Below are 18,637 nucleotides of genomic sequence, written 5' to 3' on the forward strand. Positions count from 1 at the left end.
ATTATTATTATTATTATTATGTGTGTGTGTGTGTGTGTGTGTGTGTGTGTGTGTGTGTGTGTGTGTACATCGTTCTGTCACACTTGCTTTGGCATTGTAAACTTGTTTGTCATGCCAATAAATAAGATAGACAGATAGATAGATAGATTTTTTTCTACACAATTACTGTATATCCCACAATTTATAGTTTTCTTGTGAAAGGGTGGAAACAGCAAATCTCTTGGCGGTATTATTACATTTAATAATTTATTAGAGAAAATCATTGTGATTGATGAGAACATAAATAGGATATATGCAGAACCAAACTTGCCACCATTTTTGGTGAATTTATTTATTTGTATTTGCTATTTAGTTGTATTTTTTATTTATTTATTTATTTATTTATTGGAGGATATGCCCCTTGAGATGGAACATCTCGTTTTCGAGGGGGTCCTCAACTTACATAAAATGACAGATACAGCAGAGCAGACGATACAAGAATGAAAGATTTCAAAAATAATAAATATAACAAAATATAGATAGACACACACACATACACACCCACACACACACAGTATACATTTAACAGTTGATCAAAACAGTAAATATTTTATACAAAGATAAATAAGTAATAATAGTGATATAATTAATAGTAGCTATCTAATGATAGTAAAAACTTTCATTAGATTAAATGAATAAAAAAGGTTTAGGTTACATAGCCTATAATCAAAAACACTGACAGATATTCTGGAGATGGAGGACAAGAGCATTTTTAAACAGAGACACAGAGGTTAGAGAGCGGATCGATAGTGGGAGAATGTTCCAGTCAAATGGAGCTTTATATTTGAATGAAAATTTACCGACTACTTTTTTGACTCTAGGGACTACAAGATATGGTTGATCAGCATGACGCAAACTGTATGACGATCTGAAACGAATTATATATTGTTTTAAATAATCAGGAAAACTTAAATTAATACATTTAAATATAAATAATAGCCAGTGAAGCTGTCGTCTAGATGCCAGAGAGAACCATGACAAATATTCATACATTTGGCAGTGGTGAGTTCTGAAGGGACAGCGGAGGATAAATCTACACAGACTATTGTAATAAGTGGTTGGAGAATTGTGGCAGTGGTGTTTTGATAAATAATATCACTGTAATCAATAATGGGAAGAATCAATTGTAAAATCATCCTTTTTCTAACTGAGTAACTAAAACAATTAACTGATTGATAAAACAATTTTAAGCGATAAGAAATTTTGTTTGTAATAGTTTGTATATGAGTTTTAAATGATAGTGAGGAGTCTAGCCATAGACCAAGATATTTAAACTGATCAACAACTGGGACTGGTGACAAATCAGAAAAAGTAAGTTTAATCTCATTGGCTGAGACTGGGCGAACCCGCTTCTGGAACAACATAAAATTTGATTTCGAGTTATTGAGTAATAGTTTATTAGATCGTAGCCAGGATTGAACTGCATTGAAGTCATGCTGAATAGAGTGATTAATATCTGAGATATTAGATTTTGCAGAATAAATCACGGTGTCATCAGCATAAAGTTGGATGTTACAGTCATTGCATGCAAGAGGGAAATAATTAATAAATATTGAAAATAAAAGTGGGCCAAGAGAAGAACCCTGAGGAACATCGTTCTCAATAAATAAAAATTCAGAGTAGCTGCCATTGTAAAACACACACTGTTGCCGATGATGAAGGTAAGAATTGAACCAGAGGAGCGAAGACCTATCCAGGCCTATAGAATGAAGCTTGTCTAAAAGCAAATAGTGATCGACCATATCAAACGCTTTGGTAAGATCTATAAATAAAGCACCAGTAAGCAGATTATTGTCAAAGCCAAAAAAAATATCATTGGTAAATTTTAATAAAGCAGATGTAGTAGAAAAGTGTTTTCTAAAGCCAGATTGAAATGGAGATAAGAGGTTATTGGTTGAGAGGTGTTCTGATAGTTGATTAAAGACTATTTTCTCATAGACTTTAACAATACTATTAATCATACAGATTGGTCTGTAGTTATTTACATTACTAGTGTCACCCCCTTTATGCAGGGGTTTTTGTTTACAACAAAATGACAACAAGTGCATTTTGTGTGAATCACTACTGCTATTTTACCTGACCGTATCTGTCAGGGTGGTTTTTTTTTTTAAATGTCATACAAAATCCATAAATACATATTTCAGGTGAAACAGTTAAAAAAATGTAAGTAGTCAATATTTTATTTTATTTTTTTTAACAGCTTTGGGGTTTAATGAATGTATTCTGTGTATTGTAACTCTAATAAAATAAGTTTAAATGCTGTTTTTTTAAAAATAAATGTACATTTATGAATATGGAATTTTGCTATGGTGATCAACAGGCTAATTATGCAGAATTATTTCTCTTTGGAATTGCAAACATTGTAGAATCCTAACAATACAGGGTGTTTCTAGGTTAATTGCTGCCCCCTGTTGGTCATCATGAGAACTGCTGCTGCACTGTGATTGGTCCAAAGACGCCACTCTCTTGGACTTAGCGCGCGAATGAGCATTCGGGCTGCTGGAGTTAGCATCTTGTTAGCTTAGCATTGCTCACGCCACAGTCTATTAAACACTCAAACACTGTCCAAACTCCAGGAACAACCTGGACAGAGTCAGCTTTTAATCGAGCGTTCCCGTGTTTTGTCAAGTACCAACGACACATATGATGGCAGAAAAGGAAGGTAAAGGATAGCCTATTATTAGCCCAGTGTTATCCGGTCTATTGTAGCTAGCTAACCTGCTAACTTTAGCAGCATTTGCTTACACCAGGAATCCTTCTAGCAATGCTTTTTCTTTTGAGAGAATTGGGCTTTTTTCGTGTTATTACTAGCATGACGCAGTGTCTTCGTCTTAATGTAAACTTTACTGCTGTTGAGTATAACAACGATATTAAAAACGCGTTTAATGTCTCGGGGCTGTGGAGGTTAGCTGATATCACAGCCATTTGTTACTTCGAGCTCCTGACAAAATAGTGTTAATGTTGATCAAAAGCCAAAGAGCTGCAGTGCCTTGTTGTGTTATAACCATTTATTAACTATCGTGTGTTAACTGTGTCCACTGAAGCTGGTGCGTTCGATGATGCAGTGGAGGAGAGAGTCATCAATGAGGAGTATAAGATCTGGAAGAAGAACACTCCATTCCTCTATGACCTGGTAATGACCCATGCTCTGGAGTGGCCCAGCCTCACTGCTCAGTGGCTCCCTGATGTCTCCAGGTTTGCATTTAATTTTTTAAACACCCTGGTCTGTTTTCTCAGCAACATGCGTAACACTGTTTTTATCTGCTCACCAGGCCTGAGGGGAAGGATTTCAGTGTGCACAGACTAGTGTTGGGCACACACACATCTGATGAGCAGAATCATTTGGTCATCGCAGCGGTTCAGTTGCCCAACGACGATGCCCAGTTTGAAGCCTCACAATACGACAGTGAAAAAGGAGGTTAGCTTTGGAGTAATCCATCAATTACAAAACATTGGGTTGTATTATGCACACAAAATGTGTCGTTATTCTCATAAGCTTTCTTAAAGCTGATCAATTCCGTCCATTACAATGTAATTACCGAGTAAATCTCTTTCTTTCTTTTGTTCTTTGCAGAGTTTGGAGGTTTTGGCTCTGTGAGTGGGAAGATTGAGATAGAGATCAAGATCAACCATGAGGGCGAAGTCAACCGTGCTCGCTATATGCCACAGAACCCATGCATTATTGGCACCAAGACCCCCACATCAGACGTGCTTGTGTTTGATTACACCAAACACCCCTCCAGGCCAGGTACAGAGGTCACACACACACACACACACAGCACTCATCAGTTAATGTTCCAAAAACGGGATAGACCGTCAGTGCCCAATCCTTTCATGGGCCTGATTAAGGGTGCAACGATTTGTTGACAATTAGTCAAGAATTAGTCACAGACAAATGTATTTGTCGACAATTGTTGGTTACATCATCACCGTTTTCTTCAAGCTGCGGATGGAGCTGGGCATTGTTTTTTTCACGAGTAGTGGCTCATCCCACCATCTACAGTATATATCAGTGCTCAGAGCTGTGTGCATGTTATATATGATATATGGCAGTGGCTATCCGTACGAATGCCGTATCAATATACCAACATTCTATCCATATGCAGCGCCACTATTTAGACAGTTTAGGTCACGTGACTAAGACTAAATGTAACCCTAAAAATTGTTGTGATATTGGGTTATAACCTAAGCCTAAGACACTACATATGTGTACTTCGGTAACCATACCAAGTTAGGAATTATTTTATTTATTTATTTATTGTTTTTATTTGTCGTAATTAGACACAAGCCAAATTTAAAAGATGGTAGCAACATAGAGCAAATTATTGTACGATTTGTCATCGACAATTAAAATAATCGTTAGTTGCAGCCCTAGACCTGATCCTTTCGGATCTTTTCAAAGTATTTGCGTAGATTATGTCACTTCCTTCACTCACAATCTTTACGACAGAGCTGCTGGGACGTGATACCTGAATGTAAACTGACCATACAATGTTTGTTAGATATTTTGATGGTACTCATGTAAATATGTGACTATTTTGTGGTGTTTTTAATTGTTAATGAAAAAAAAAAAAGACTAAAAGGAAAAACCACCACAAGACAATATATACAAAAACTGATCAAAACACAACACACAGTATTGACAATCAAAAATTAAACAGAAAATAAAATAAAAACCTAAATGAATCAGAATTCACTCAAAACATACATTTCTTTTTGAACTTTTTTATTATGTTTTGAAAAGCATCTACAATATACAGCTGACAACAAATGTACAGTATATATGTATATTCACATCAAATGTAAATTAAAAGTGCTGACTGTTTATGCAACGTCCTATACAAAAGAAAACATGAATTTGTATATCTTTTTAAATGGCAGGGTTTCAACTTTTTTAAATAGTAAACAAACTGCTATAAAATAGGCTGACCAGATGGAGACGCATTTTGCACATGCGTTGAAAGGATCCAAAAGGATTGGGCACTGACATAGACTACTAGTTATTTCCTCAACCAGGCCGCCCACACTTTTCCGGCTCGCAAGCTACTTCTACCACAAACAGCTTTTTGCAATCTACTGTGTTGGGTGTATTAATTGTATATTAAAATGTTCACTACCACAGTTATTATATAATTATCAGATATTTGTATAATATTATAATAGTAACCCTTAAAAACTGAGTTGGATTGAAATGTATTTTCAAAATGTAAATACAAAATATTTTCAAAATGAAGTTTGTAAAATATAGAGTACAAATGTAGCATTTCCATTTCATCATGGCAGAACCAAAACGCTGACAGTTTGATGGTGGTTTCCAGCAGCGTCTCAGATTATCTCACAGTTCAGATCCACAGAATCACCAAACACAGCAGTTCACTTTGTAAATGACACACAATAAAAAAGCATATTTAAAGGTGCTAGTCAGTAGCACACAGAGCGTTTTAGTGTTAGTAGCTCACTTTGTTCTTTAGAAGAACTTCAATGACTTCCACACATGTAGGTTGTCTGATGATGTTGCTTATAAATGTACCCGTCGAGCCGCTATGAGTGGCTTTAGGGCTGGCGTAGGGTCGTCTTCTACTTATTATTAGAGGTTGTAAATGAACAGATTGGTTCACTGAAGCTGAATTGTTAGGTTTTATTTCTGGTAAACGTGCCATTCTCATTCATTTGTGAAGACTTACGGCACATGAGTGCGTTCAACACAAAATGCCTCTGATGGACGCATTATGCACCCCTGTCCTAAATACTTAACCCTCTGGTGCCTAAGGCATTTTTTCACAGCATTTGATTTGACCTTTATATTTCATATAAGGAACTGTTCGTTGTCTTTAGTTTGCTCTTTCACACGTTCACACACACACACGGCTGATGATGTCACATGTAACAACGGGGACGGTGTTATAGAAATGTAAACAAAGGCTAAATTAAAGCTTTACCGTTTAAATACATAACAATAAGTGCAGCTGTACTTTTGGTTAATATGTTCTTTTTTACAGAAGAATTATTTGTTTTATGTCTGGATTAGTTTTGGATCAAGTTGCTTGAGTTCAAAAGGAGAACTATAAATATTTTTAAATCAGGACCCTCCGTCGGCCCCAGAGGGTTAACTAACCAAACTTGTAATTGTTGCTCAGATGTTTCTGGTGAGTGTCGTCCTGATCTGCGACTCCGAGGTCACCAGAAAGAAGGCTACGGCCTTTCCTGGAACCCAAACCTATCAGGCTGGCTCCTTAGTGCATCAGATGACCACGTAAGCATAATTATGAATCTTAATCTTCTCCTATTGCTAAATAAAAAGCTATCTGAGTCATTTAAATGATCTCCTGTATTGTGATGTGTGTCCGTAGACAATCTGTCTGTGGGACATCAGTGCTGTGCCCAGAGAGGGAAAGATTGTGGATGCAAAGACCATCTTCACAGGCCACACTGCTGTGGTGGAAGACGTCTCCTGGCACCTGCTGCACGAGTCCCTCTTTGGATCAGTAGCAGACGACCAGAAGCTAATGATGTAAAAATGTGTTTATTAAACAAAGGCTGACGGATAAACTAAAGCAGTCTCGCACACCATCATCTGTTGCTCTCCTAAGAATGCTTGTTAATGTGTGTTTTTCCTCTTTAGTTGGGACACTCGTTCAAACAATACGTCCAAACCGAGCCATGCGGTGGACGCTCACACAGCTGAGGTCAATTGTTTATCATTTAACCCTTACAGTGAGTTTATTCTCGCCACTGGCTCAGCAGACAAGGTAATGCTGCAAAGTCACTGCTTTTATCATTTCATTTTTCACAAACAAGAGTTAATATAGCAGCGCTTTGTTTTCTGGTCCCCAGACCGTGGCTCTTTGGGATCTGAGAAACCTGAAACTAAAGCTGCATTCTTTTGAGTCTCACAAGGATGAGATCTTCCAGGTAAAATGTTTAAAATTAAAACACAAAATGCTGTTTCTTTTTGTATTTTTGGTAAGAAAGTATTTTATTATTTTTTTAAAACGTTTTTTCAGGTGCAGTGGTCGCCTCATAACGAAACTATTTTGGCGTCAAGTGGAACAGACCGTCGCCTTAATGTCTGGGACTTAAGGTGAACCATTACCCCTTTACCGTAATGAGTTTATATGTAGCTTTATTTAGCTAATTATGCTGAATTTCTTCTTTTAGATCATTCACCTTCAACGTTTAGTGATTTTAAAGTTTCTTTAAGAATAAAAAGTATCTGCCTCTAGTCTTCAAATGCAGATTATTATAGAGTTTATTTTTCTGTTTTGCTGTCTGTAGTAAAATCGGAGAGGAACAGTCACCAGAAGATGCAGAGGACGGCCCACCTGAGCTACTGGTCAGTCTCTATATCAATCCTCCAGTGTTTATTAGCATTCTTATTAGTCATGATTTGTATTGAAGATGTTTGTTCCACTCCTTAGTTTATTCATGGAGGTCACACGGCCAAGATTTCCGACTTCTCCTGGAACCCAAACGAGCCTTGGATCATCTGCTCTGTGTCCGAGGACAACATCATGCAAGTGTGGCAAATGGTAAGTCAGCAAAGAGTAGAGAATCAGAGCTTTACTGTGCAGTATGTGGTGTGCATATATATATATATATGTATATTTATATATATATAAGAAAAATGGACAGGGCCAGAATCTTCCAGGCACACATTTAAATGACAGTTATCAATACCATTGTATAAATGTGAATGAGTTTCATTATATTTTCTATTGAAAACCTTTGATCCATCACAGTGTAATGTAGGCTTTTCTGTGAATTCCTTTTTTAATCGGTACCGTCGTAATAATATTTGCACATTTGGACACAAAAGGGACTTCAAGAAGTGCACGGGTTGTTTTAACTCTTAGATTAACTTTTTAATCTGCATAACCGAGAAACGCATACATCAACCGCACCGTCTTTTTAATACAGGAGATTTGCTCAGGAGTCCATAACAGTCCCAATATTTCTGCAGGTCCCACATAATACCTCATTTAAATCTGAAAAGTGCATCTTCAAATTAGCCTTTTGAATAAAATGTTATTTCTTGTCTATACAGTGTGAGTGTTTATTAATGGAGGACCTATACCACGCATGAGTAACTTTTTAACTCCATTCATAATCACAGTTCACCAATTCAAAAATAACTTATTAAGTAAGCAGTAAGTAACAAAGTTTTTAAAAAAAAACATTAGCTTCACAAAATTTGGCCTTAAAATGCAGGAAATAGTGTTTCAGAGGGTTGTAAATTTCTAAATTTGCAGAGCGGGGAGCCTCCTGCAACACTCGCGCCAGTGTAAGTACCAAATGTGTCCGGGGTTCAGCGCACATCTGCAAAACGTGTCTCCATCCGGTTGGCCTATTTTAAGGCAGTTTGTGTACTATTTAAAACATTGAAACCCTGCTATTTAAAAATAATTACACATTTATGTTTCAATAAAAAAAAAAACACAAAACAGTCACATATTTAAATTTGTACTATTACAATATTTATTAAAACTTCGTATGTCGACTACGTCGGTTCACATTCAAATATCAAGTTCCAGCAGCTCTGTCGTAAAGATTGTGAGCAAAGGAAGTGATGTAGTCTACGCGCATGTGTTAAAAGGATCCGATGTAAGTACATGCCAATGCTGACGATCAAAAACCAAACAGAAAATAAGATAAAAAAACAAAATAAATGGTAATTCACCGGATAAAGACGCTTTTCGCGCATGCGCGCCGGACCCCGGACTAATCTGCCAGCCTGGACACATTTGGTACTTACACCCGCAGTGCTCGCTTGCATGCCACGCAATCCCCCTACTTTGTGAAAAATTCTTGCTGAGAACCCCGAGTGCATCATGTTGACTCCGTAGCTATGAGTCGCCCTTTGCATCAACGTAGCCCCACCTACGCCGTAGCCTGATGCACGCCTCCAGAAAATCATAACTGGATGGCATGTTCTGTGACTGGTCCTCTCAAAAACTAATTTCCAGCAATCGCTTTTTCCAGTGTTTCTTGCCTTAACATGTAGTAGTAGTAGTAGTAGTACAACTTTTATACTTTTATTTGTTTGCATATGTTTATATGGAAGAAAAAGCGTAGCTCATGACACAGAATCTTATACCAGTCAGCAGTGAAATGGTTTAACTGTCGATTGCTGTGATTTTGTTTCAGGCTGAAAACATCTACAATGATGAAGACCCTGAGGGCACAGCAGACCCTGAAGTCACAGCATAAGTTCATCCTGCTGTACGTGTGTACACTCAGCCTCAGTGGTTCCACGCTGCACTTCCCGCTCCACCTGCACCAACCACTGTGTGCTGCAGATGACTATTTGAAGGAGCATAGCCCTCTGTATCTTTGTTTTTTTCTTTTAGTGTAGATTCTTTTCTGTTTGTAATGTCTCACTTCAACCTGTTTGTTTTTATTGCAGTGGACCAAAGTATACACTTTTCTTTAATTGGTTACAAGTTTTGGCATTTTATTTACTTTTAAAGTCTGAGAATCAACAGTACCGACTACATTGTATAGCTAAAAACAAAAGCTTCCAGTGCCTAAATCTAGCTTCTGATACCAGCCTTTTTCCATCCATGAATTTAGTTGGATGTGTTTTAAAGTGTTGTATTTTTGGTCCTAGCTTTTAAGTGTTATGAAATCAATAGTTATTTTCTATGTTTGTTTTGCAACTGTACAGTGTGTCTTTCTAATAAATACATAAAAAAAATCTACATCTGTTTCAATCACGCCTATAAAGTTAATACCTTGCGTTATAGATGTTATCGTTTAATTTAGTATTTTTTGAAGGATTTCCTTTCCATCCCTTTAATGGTACATGTTGTATTTATAACCATTCTGTCCTGGAACTGCTGTCTTCCAAATTTGATTTATTAACTGCACCGTTTACTTCTGAGCACAGGTCCATATAAGTACATGAAACCCTGTGTTTTCAGAGGCAGACACTGACTCATCACTTGCAATTACAGTACAAGAAACACTTCTGTCATTTATTCCAAAACAAAGTCTTTCTACAAGCTAACAGACAGGACTTTAAAAAAAACAAAACAAGTCACTTCTTAATAGTGTTGACATTAACATGGCTAAAGTGCAGTTGAAGGACTATAGAGTATGTTTAAAAAAAAAAAGAGTAGCACAAAAAAGATAAATCAGCAGTCCATGAGTACATTAATGAAAGATGTAAAAACACTTGTTTGCTCTTTACGTTTCAAGGTCCTCGATGGCAGCCCTGTGAAGGGGAGAAATGATTACATTTAAAGGATGTAACTAAGTTTTTAGGACAGAAACGTACTGTTTACCGGTGAAGCTGCAGCTGCTTTGTGAGGCCGTCTCGCAGCTTCTCCATTTCTTTGTTCTTTATCTTCTGAATCTGTATCTCTGTCTTTAATTCTCTGCAGCTCTCCTCCAAACAAAACACAGTCTCCTGAACAGACAAATACAGTAGGTAGGACATTGGAGCTTTGCTTGCTAACATGGTACTTTATATGGTCATTCGCCATAAGCTATTAGCTAGCTTACCTTGTACTGCCCCACGTCTTCTCCTCTCTGTATGTGGATTAGTTTCAGTTTTTCCTCCAAACAGGATCTCTGCAGCTTCAGCTTTTGGATCTCCTCTCTCAGAGGTCTGAGCTGAGACTTTAGCTCCTGTGTGTTCTCTTTAACTTTGACCAGTGCGTCAGCTGTTGTTTCTTTCCTCTTCATCAATGCCAGCAAAATGGGTTCATACCTGACAACACAATCACAGGAGAAATAAGATGTATCTGCTATTAATGGGTTTTCTGTACAAATCATTAATCCATCTGCTAAACTTCTATGCTATCTGATTTTACTCACTTTTAAGATTAGGCTACTCGACTAAACCCCAATTTACACACAACTCAAAGCTTTCAATAGGGCAAACTTTCATGTTTTGAGACTTGCAGAAATCTGGTAAATGGAGACAAATCATGTAGGCCACGTGTCAAAAACTCAAGGCCCAGGGTCCAAATCCGGCCCTATTTTAGAGCATCCAATTCGAGCCACATAAGGTGAAAATGACAGGAATCATTGTGTAAATTATTAACAAATTAAGTTGTAAATATTTCAGCCCCTCCAAATACACAAATTCAATGAAACTACCAAATATTTCCCCATCCTTTTACATGATGGCTGGCATTTTTTTTAAATCTCAAATTGTTGAAAGAACTTTTTCAAAATCTTACGATTTTATTCCATATTTACCAAAATTTAAATAAAATTTGGTTACAAAATCAAGGAACGTTAAATGACGATCCTGCAGGGACTGATAGCTGTCATTTATTGTTTGGATATTGTCCTACTTTATCTTACTGTAGAGGTGCAATTGCAAACTCGGGCACATTAATGTTGAATTTGCTTGTTTTCTCCGCCTATAATCTGCGACCCACTTGAGATCAAACTGGTCCGGATTTGGCCCCTGAATTAAAATGAGTTTTACACCCCTGATGTAGGCTCAGGGAAACCATGACATTTACACATAGGAAGGCCTTACAAACCAAAGGTCATACTGGTAAATGTGTGAAGGTAACTTCGGCAACTGGATTTGCATTAAGTTTAACTCAATGTTTCTTCAGTTCTGTAGTGACTAAACTACAGTAATCTGCATTGTAATTATTTTAATCTGGTAATGGTTCTCATGCTGCACCTCTGCTCCAGTGTCCTCAGGCCTTCCTGCACATACTGCTGGATGTCCCCACATGAATGCCTTCGGCATGCGCTCAGCTCCTCCTGGGTGTTAGGAGTCTGAATGGAGCTCTGAGCTTGAAGTTTAGCTTGCAGATCTGAGATCAGTTGTTGGTGACCTGCTCTGAGCTGGCTGCTCTCCTCTGTCAGCTGGAGCACCAGTTGGTCCAGCTTCTCCTGGAAAATGGAGAGAAGAACAATTAAAAGAAAAAAAGGTTTACAGTAGAAATTTGTCACCCTGATAGAGGAGGTCATACCTCTTCTCTCTTGAGCAGTTCTACTTCTCGACGCTGGTTGTTCAGCGTGGCCTGACTGCGTGCACAATCCTTTACCATAGTGAACAGTCTCCTCTTCAGCCTTCTCAGCTCATCTTGCAGCCCCTGTCTCTCCAAGTTCACCCTCCACAACTTCCTATCCTCCTCTGCTCTGTCCTCCTTCAGAATTTTTATCTCCCGTTCTCTCTCTTCCATTCTTCCTTCCTTTTCCATCTTAACAACATCCATCACTTCTTTCACTTTACTGTCAATTTGCATCTCTGTCGCCTCTTCATTGCTTGTCCAGTTAATCTTCTCTTGGCCTTGATTCCCCCTTAGCTGTAACACCTCAGCCAGCAGCTCCCGCCTCTTCTTCACCATCTGCTCAACCTCTGATATGAAGTTCTCCATCTGACTTCCCAGAGCCTCCAGTTCATTCTTGCCAAAATCTATTTTAATGTCAGTCTTAAGCTCAGGTTTCTTGTCAGCGAATGCATTTATTACAATATCCTCTCCCTCTGATTTAGTCATTTCTGTGCCACCTAAAGGTTTCCGTGGCTCTGAAAACCTGTGACGTGCTTCAAGATCCTCCTCTGTTGACTGCATTGAGTTGTTGCCATAGCTAGACGAAGTACTGAGCCCGTTTACATCTGCTAATGGACCCAGAGATGATCTATCCATTCTATCTTTGTCTTGACTTTCATCCATTTCTTGCTCAACCAGACATTCCAACTGCATTGGCTGGGTTTTGTCCTCTTGTTTGATGGGTACCAGAGTTGTGCCCCTATAAACGTGAGGGTTCTTACTGATGTGTACATATTCCACCCCTTCATCTCCTGCCCAGTCTTGAGGCTCAAAGTCCATGCCAGTCTCTTCCATGCAGCTCTCCAGCATGGCCAACATTCCTCTTAGCTGACCTTCATACTCCACCATACTCTGACTGAGTTTGTTACCTGCTGTGGAGAGAGACGTTTCGTCCCGAAGAGTTGCATTCTGGGGGATGTCACTGGCGATAGCTATGCTTGGTGATTGACGGCCTTGCAGCAGCTGTTCGACTGTCTCAGCTTCATCCATTTGTGTGTCAATGTAGCTAGTGGACAGATATGCGTTTGGAGGTAGGAGGGCTTCTGCAAAGTTTTCAGTTTTAACTTCCTCGCAACAGTTGAACTGACTGTGGCTTGTTTCACTGTAACTTGCTGTAAAGTTGGAACTAAAAGGTATACCAGTCAGCTCTTCACAGCTTTTAAGTAGTTCATCCATGTCCTGCAAGTAAGGCATCATTATCGCAGAGTGCTTGATGTCACTTCCTGTGTGGGCGACTACAGGTAGGCTTGTGTTGCTTTCTCTTTGGTGACTGAGTGAATTCTCTGTTTTCTCTCCCTCCTCTTCTTTGATGAAGAGTGGTTGGAAGCCATCAGATGAAGTATGGTCATTCACTTCATCCATTTGGTTTTCTTGTTTTTGACGTTTTCTTTCTAACCTTGACCAAAGCAGATCATTCTATCAGGGTTGGGGTTAATTACATCTTCAGTTACAATTTATGTTTTTAATTGCCAATGCTCAATTACAATTTAATTATGATTACAGTTACCAGCAGTTTTTCCAATTACAATTAAATTACAATTATTTTTTTATCCTCAAATAGTCAACTACAATTGCATTCTCAATTACTTAAGTTCAATTTATTATAATTACTGAGCCTGAAATAAATAACCTAATAAAAGTAAACCTAACCTCTTGTGTTAGCATTCTGTTAGCATCTCTTATGAAAATGGGTCCTAAATCAGCTGTAAAATACACTAAAGACAAATATCGATCATCTAATTTATTTCCTATCTATTGAAAATATTCTACCTAATCAATGAAAATATAGGTTTTAATATTTTTTTTAAATGGTCAAATGTGGGAAAGCTTGATATGAATTATTTTAATAATTGTTAACTACATATGTGTAGAACTGTACTTAGCACTGTAACATGGTTCCCCAGTTTTGCGTTAAACTGCAATTGACAATTTTATAGAATTTTCATGGCAATTACAATTACAAGGTCAATTATCTGAACTCAATTACAATTTAATTTCGATTACGACAGCAACAGACTAAAATTACAACTACGCCATAATCTAAATATTAATTCCATTTATAATTGATCTCATCCCTGTTGCTAATGCATACATTAGAGCTATTGTCACTCTTAATGTTGTTATATGTCAAAAGTAAAAGCCAGGGTTGCACTGATGACATAGCCGCGGAGGTGTTGGGTTGATATTTTGGCAGGCATGCTAGCTGTGCTGTTGTCATTAGCACATGTGGGCATGTGGAACAAGGCGGGCACAGCTCAGTCAGTGGTATGTATACTAACAGCTGTCATGCCTGGGCACAAACTCACCCACTCATCCGTTACCATCAACACCACAACAACGCTGCCAATATTAACACTCATGGTTGGCAATCCTCAAAAAACTATTGAGTTCAAGGGGGGCAAGCAGCAAGCAACGCTCACTTGTAAATGTATCTACTAGAACTCATTTAATCAAACTGACCCAAAAGAGTGATTAGAGTGTTGAGTGTAATTGTGATATAAAGCTTTAGAAGTTGCGGGCCATGTGGTAATGTGAGAGATTTCAACAAGTGCCCTCGGGCTTTCGCCAAAAAAAAGTTTAGTTTGAACACAAACCATGGCCAACCATGATGATGCCCATGCTTATCACTGTGCAGGACAGCCAAGAACTATGTTCAGTAGGCACAAACTCATATAGGGCTTATCAAACATAGGTCAAAAAGTCCCCCTGACCTATATTTGATGATATTTCTTTGCGAAAACCTTTTCTTTAGTAAATGGCAACCATGTTTGTAAAACACTGTCTTGCAAACCTACCGGTAATTCAACACAACTCTGACTAATTGGTGCAGATGAAACTATAAAAACTTTGTTGTTTAAGAGTAATAAGTCAGATTCTACACAAAAGCCACTCATAGTTAACACAAGATCGTAATATTTTACCTTAAAGCATGTATCCCAGATTCCTCCTCCTATATCACTCCAACAGACAAAGTTGTGCTGCAGATTCCAAAGTGAGAGGCGAGGTCTTAGCAGAAGTAGATTGCACAAATGAATGGTTGAGGAGGGTTGGCCCAGCCTTCTTTCTCTTCAGTCTAGTGCTATGTGTGACCATGACTACCTCAGGTCTGTTTAGGTTTATTAATAAACAGGGGGCAGGGAGAAAGAGGAGCCACAGCAGGCTCTTTCAACCCGAGAGACACAGAGGATTTACCAAAATGGATCTCTAGGAATTATATACACCTGGCAGAAATATTTGGTTTGCGTCCATTGTGAATATTTTTTACTGTTGTTGCAACATTCAAAGACTCTCCATGAGGTTTTCTGATGTGTTTCTGGCTTGTAAATACATTGATGATCTATTAAAGTATTATATTGTTGTAAATAATGTTTCTTAGACTTTTTAAATCAAGTACCACATATTTATCTTAAGTCAATTAAAACAGGGGGTTTCATGGGTCGAGACATAAAAGCAGGTCCTGCATCTGCCTTGTAAATATTTGAAATCTTTAATATTAGGAATGAAAAGATCAGGCAAGGAGATCAATTTATGCAGAAAACTCTATTCACATTTCTAATTGTCGGTGGTGACAACTGGGTGTGTAACATTTCTACTATTGTCAAGATTTACTGTGTATTATGCATTTTGTTGTCTTTTGTAAACCTTACTCACATATTTGTTGTTGTTTAATTAATTTTTTCCTCCATTCTGTGTTTTTGGAGTCATTTTCATGTAGCTTTGTTGACTAGTGTTTTGTATGTTTTTAGGAGCCATTAGGACCTTTAATCTAAGGTCTGCACAAAATTAGACCAAGAGCCACATGTGGCCCACGATACCTGATTAAGCTTCAAGTTCAAATCACCTGAAAGTATATATGACCATAGTTTGAAAAAGACTAGTATCATGTGGCTTTTCTTTCCTTTTTTTTTTGCATCGGTAACATATTTGCATGACTTATGGTCAGTTCTTTCAGACATCTGTATTGGCATCTGTCTATGTGTTTACAATGTAACTCCAGGATTCCAACCGTGCCGCCTTATTATCGAGGAGTCTTTTAATAGCAGCCTTTAGTCTTTTTGGCTAGCTCCTCACGGGAGGATTGGTTTCCACCATAAACTCCTGACCCCAACAATTGGCTGGAGGACAGGTGGCTGGATGAGAGACCGCCGGGGGCCTGCAGACGAGAACTGATCAAAGGTCGTATGGGCAGAAGTGTAAAGAATACTGATACATGCTACTCAAGTAGAAGTACTGTTACTTGATTGAAATTGTACTCAAGTACAAGTACAAGTATGTCATACATAAAATACTCTTTAAATAGTACTCAAAGTAAAAGTTACTAGTTACTTTCACCCGCCACGTTTATTTTTAGTAATGCCACGGTTCCCTTGCATACAATAAACATCTCATGTAGAAACTTAAAAAGGAAGTGGCAAAATCTTGCACAATTGGAAATTACTTAATTTTCCACAAAGGCTTCTGTATAAAATAAAAGGTTTGTCAAAATATGAAAAAAAAAAAAAATAATTCAATAAAATAACACCAATGAATTGAATTCAAAATACAAAAAAATTCTCACGCTCTAAGTATAGCTACATTTTTAACTCTAAAACTGAGAAAATAACCAGCATTCAGTGCTGTTTTGTGAACAGTGCATTATGTTTAATCTGATTGGTCGGCTATGATGTGATGCATTGTTGCGTGGTCATTTAATTTTTTGTAGTTTCACAATGTCCGTTGATCATTTTAAAACAACAAATAATTTACTCAGTAACGGCTGGGTGTAGAAATGTAACTAATTACTTTTAAAATGTACCTAAGTAGAAGAAAAATTGCTGATTTAGAACTATACTCAAAAAAGTACTGGTCCCCAAAAAAGCAACTCAATTACAGTGACGTGAGTACTTGTAATATTATATTTCACCTCTGCGTATGGGGATACTAAAATAAGAAAGTAATTATTCAGTTTTTGGTTGTGCAGAGCAGCGAGAGAAATAACTTTTTGTAAACTGTAATGCTCCTAATTTTTAATTATTATATGTATTGTATTTTGTAAAAATTACTGCATTTTTTGCACTTTTTTTGTGAGTTTGTACCTTAAAGTCGTTACTAAACGCTGTGGCGTGAGGCAAGTCCGGGTGTGCCGTGGGATTTTGTGACAAATATGCATTATTATTTAGGTACCTAAAAAATCCACGTTAACGGAACCACAAAATTGAGCAATGAAAACGGAATCTACTGTTGAACGCGGAAATAGACAGAATCGGCAAAAAACGCCGTCGCCGTGAGGCAAGGAACGTTTTTTATGAGGAAAGGTTTTCTAGGACCGCTCATGAGATGCACCGCCCTCCCCCCTACCATCTTGGCCGCATTAAATAATGCCTAAACCACTCAAAACACCGTCTAAACTGCCAAAAAACTATGCAAATCATCACTGACTCCTAAAATCAGAGCCGACCAGTGCCCGCTTAACTTTGTGCTTGTGAAACTTCATCCATTTCTCATCAAACGCAGCGGCGCTCAGTGAAAACATCAGCTTTAATCAGCTTCACCTGCTCAGAGTACTTAAACGACATACAAAAAAGTTTGGGAACCACTGCCTTCTCTGCATCACAGGAGCCCCACAGGGGACTAGGCTCGTCCCCTTTCTTTTCTCCCTGTACACATCAATCTTTTCTTTCTTTCCTTTTCTTATCCATCTTTCTACAAGTGAAAGTGTTTATGTATCATTTCATTCTATTGTATTTTTTCTTCATTTATTTAATTAATATTTGTTGCTGTTATATTTTCTGTTTTTTTTTTTTTTTGAGCTGCTGCAACATCCAAATGTCCCCCCCACCTATTTGCATTGTTTTGTACATTGCCATTAGCAACCACTAGATGTCCTCATGTGCTTTTGTGCTAACTTAATCCTAACATTAGCTTCTCTTTTTTGCTCTTTTAGAAGACACAAAACGTGTAAAAGCAGAATCCAGTTTTTCTTGCCTCTTTTACAAAGACACTCAAATAAATTCACTTTTTGATGTCAATTTCCTGGACCCTTTACGTACCTTTATTATTGACATTTTAAGTGCCTGCGTCAGTGTTCCCACAACAAGGCTATGTCAGTAATATTTTAAATATGAGGTAATATTCTTCTAAATTCTTTCCTTATACATAATCTCCGTGTTTTGTTTAGTCATCGCAGGCCTTTAATGAGACAGTGATTTACATGGGGTTATAAACAGGGTTCACTACGAACACCCAAATGAGATGGATGGGTTTGAAACGCACTCTTTGCCAGGAACGTAATCTTTACTTTAGTTATCCTTTGGCTCATCTCATTTAATTTCCTTTATTAAAGTAAGGAGAAATCTTTAGCATATGTGTGTGGGTGTGGAAGGGGGAAGAACCAAATATGTAAAGGGGTGTTGTGGTCAAGAACTCAGCATCCCACTGAGACGAGCCATCTGGTGCTTCAGCACTTCCACTGCTCTCTGCTCATCCCAGGGACTTTCCCCAACTCAACAGCACACGCTGTCATCCAAATGTTCACTCAAAACGTATTCAGGGATCAAGTAGACAAACATTGCTTTAGAGTAATTGCTCACAAATAT

The 18,637-nt window shown here is 37.9% G+C and overlaps 2 protein-coding genes across 3 annotated transcripts; one reads left to right on the forward strand and one right to left on the reverse strand.

The window, feature by feature from the left end:
• The first annotated feature begins 2,501 nt into the window (after positions 1-2,501).
• LOC114472229 (histone-binding protein RBBP4-like) lies at positions 2,502-9,611 on the forward strand. The gene is made up of 12 exons (XM_028461419.1): positions 2,502-2,701; positions 3,084-3,234; positions 3,312-3,457; positions 3,614-3,787; positions 6,177-6,292; positions 6,390-6,550; positions 6,662-6,788; positions 6,874-6,951; positions 7,044-7,120; positions 7,315-7,372; positions 7,458-7,568; positions 9,184-9,611. Exons 1-12 carry the CDS (start codon positions 2,683-2,685, stop codon positions 9,244-9,246), a joined length of 1,281 nt encoding a protein of 426 aa, XP_028317220.1. The 5' UTR covers positions 2,502-2,682; the 3' UTR covers positions 9,247-9,611.
• Positions 9,612-10,151: 540 nt separating this feature from the next.
• On the reverse strand, positions 10,152-15,124 carry LOC114472227 (syncoilin-like). 2 transcript variants are annotated; one of them, XM_028461417.1, is made up of 6 exons: positions 14,984-15,124; positions 11,982-13,453; positions 11,687-11,901; positions 10,543-10,750; positions 10,323-10,447; positions 10,152-10,252 (listed from the first exon to the last, which is right to left on the reverse strand). In XM_028461417.1, exons 2-6 carry the CDS (start codon positions 13,422-13,424, stop codon positions 10,225-10,227), a joined length of 2,019 nt encoding a protein of 672 aa, XP_028317218.1. In that variant the 5' UTR covers positions 13,425-13,453; positions 14,984-15,124; the 3' UTR covers positions 10,152-10,224. The 2 variants fall into 2 exon arrangements, with proteins under 2 accessions (XP_028317218.1, XP_028317219.1); XM_028461418.1 differs by having other exon boundaries at positions 11,982-13,458.
• Positions 15,125-18,637: the final 3,513 nt, after the last annotated feature.

The sequence above is a fragment of the Gouania willdenowi genome, chromosome 11 (genome assembly GCF_900634775.1).
Source record: "Gouania willdenowi chromosome 11, fGouWil2.1, whole genome shotgun sequence".
Taxonomy (NCBI): Eukaryota; Metazoa; Chordata; class Actinopteri; order Blenniiformes; family Gobiesocidae; genus Gouania; species Gouania willdenowi.

Excerpts from the sequence above, each read along its gene's own strand:
- LOC114472229 (XM_028461419.1), top strand. Across the intron at positions 6,551-6,661 it reads GACGACCAGAAGCTAATGAT|TTGGGACACTCGTTCAAACA; the intron begins GTAAAAATGTGT and ends TTTCCTCTTTAG. Across the intron at positions 7,121-7,314 it reads CTTAATGTCTGGGACTTAAG|TAAAATCGGAGAGGAACAGT; the intron begins GTGAACCATTAC and ends TGCTGTCTGTAG.
- LOC114472227 (XM_028461417.1), bottom strand. The coding sequence starts at position 13,424 with ATGGATGAAGTGAATGACCATACTTCATCTGATGGCTTCCAACCACTC. Across the intron at positions 11,902-11,981 it reads AACTGCTCAAGAGAGAAGAG|GAGAAGCTGGACCAACTGGT; the intron begins GTATGACCTCCT and ends TCCATTTTCCAG. Across the intron at positions 10,448-10,542 it reads AAGACGTGGGGCAGTACAAG|GAGACTGTGTTTTGTTTGGA; the intron begins GTAAGCTAGCTA and ends TTGTCTGTTCAG.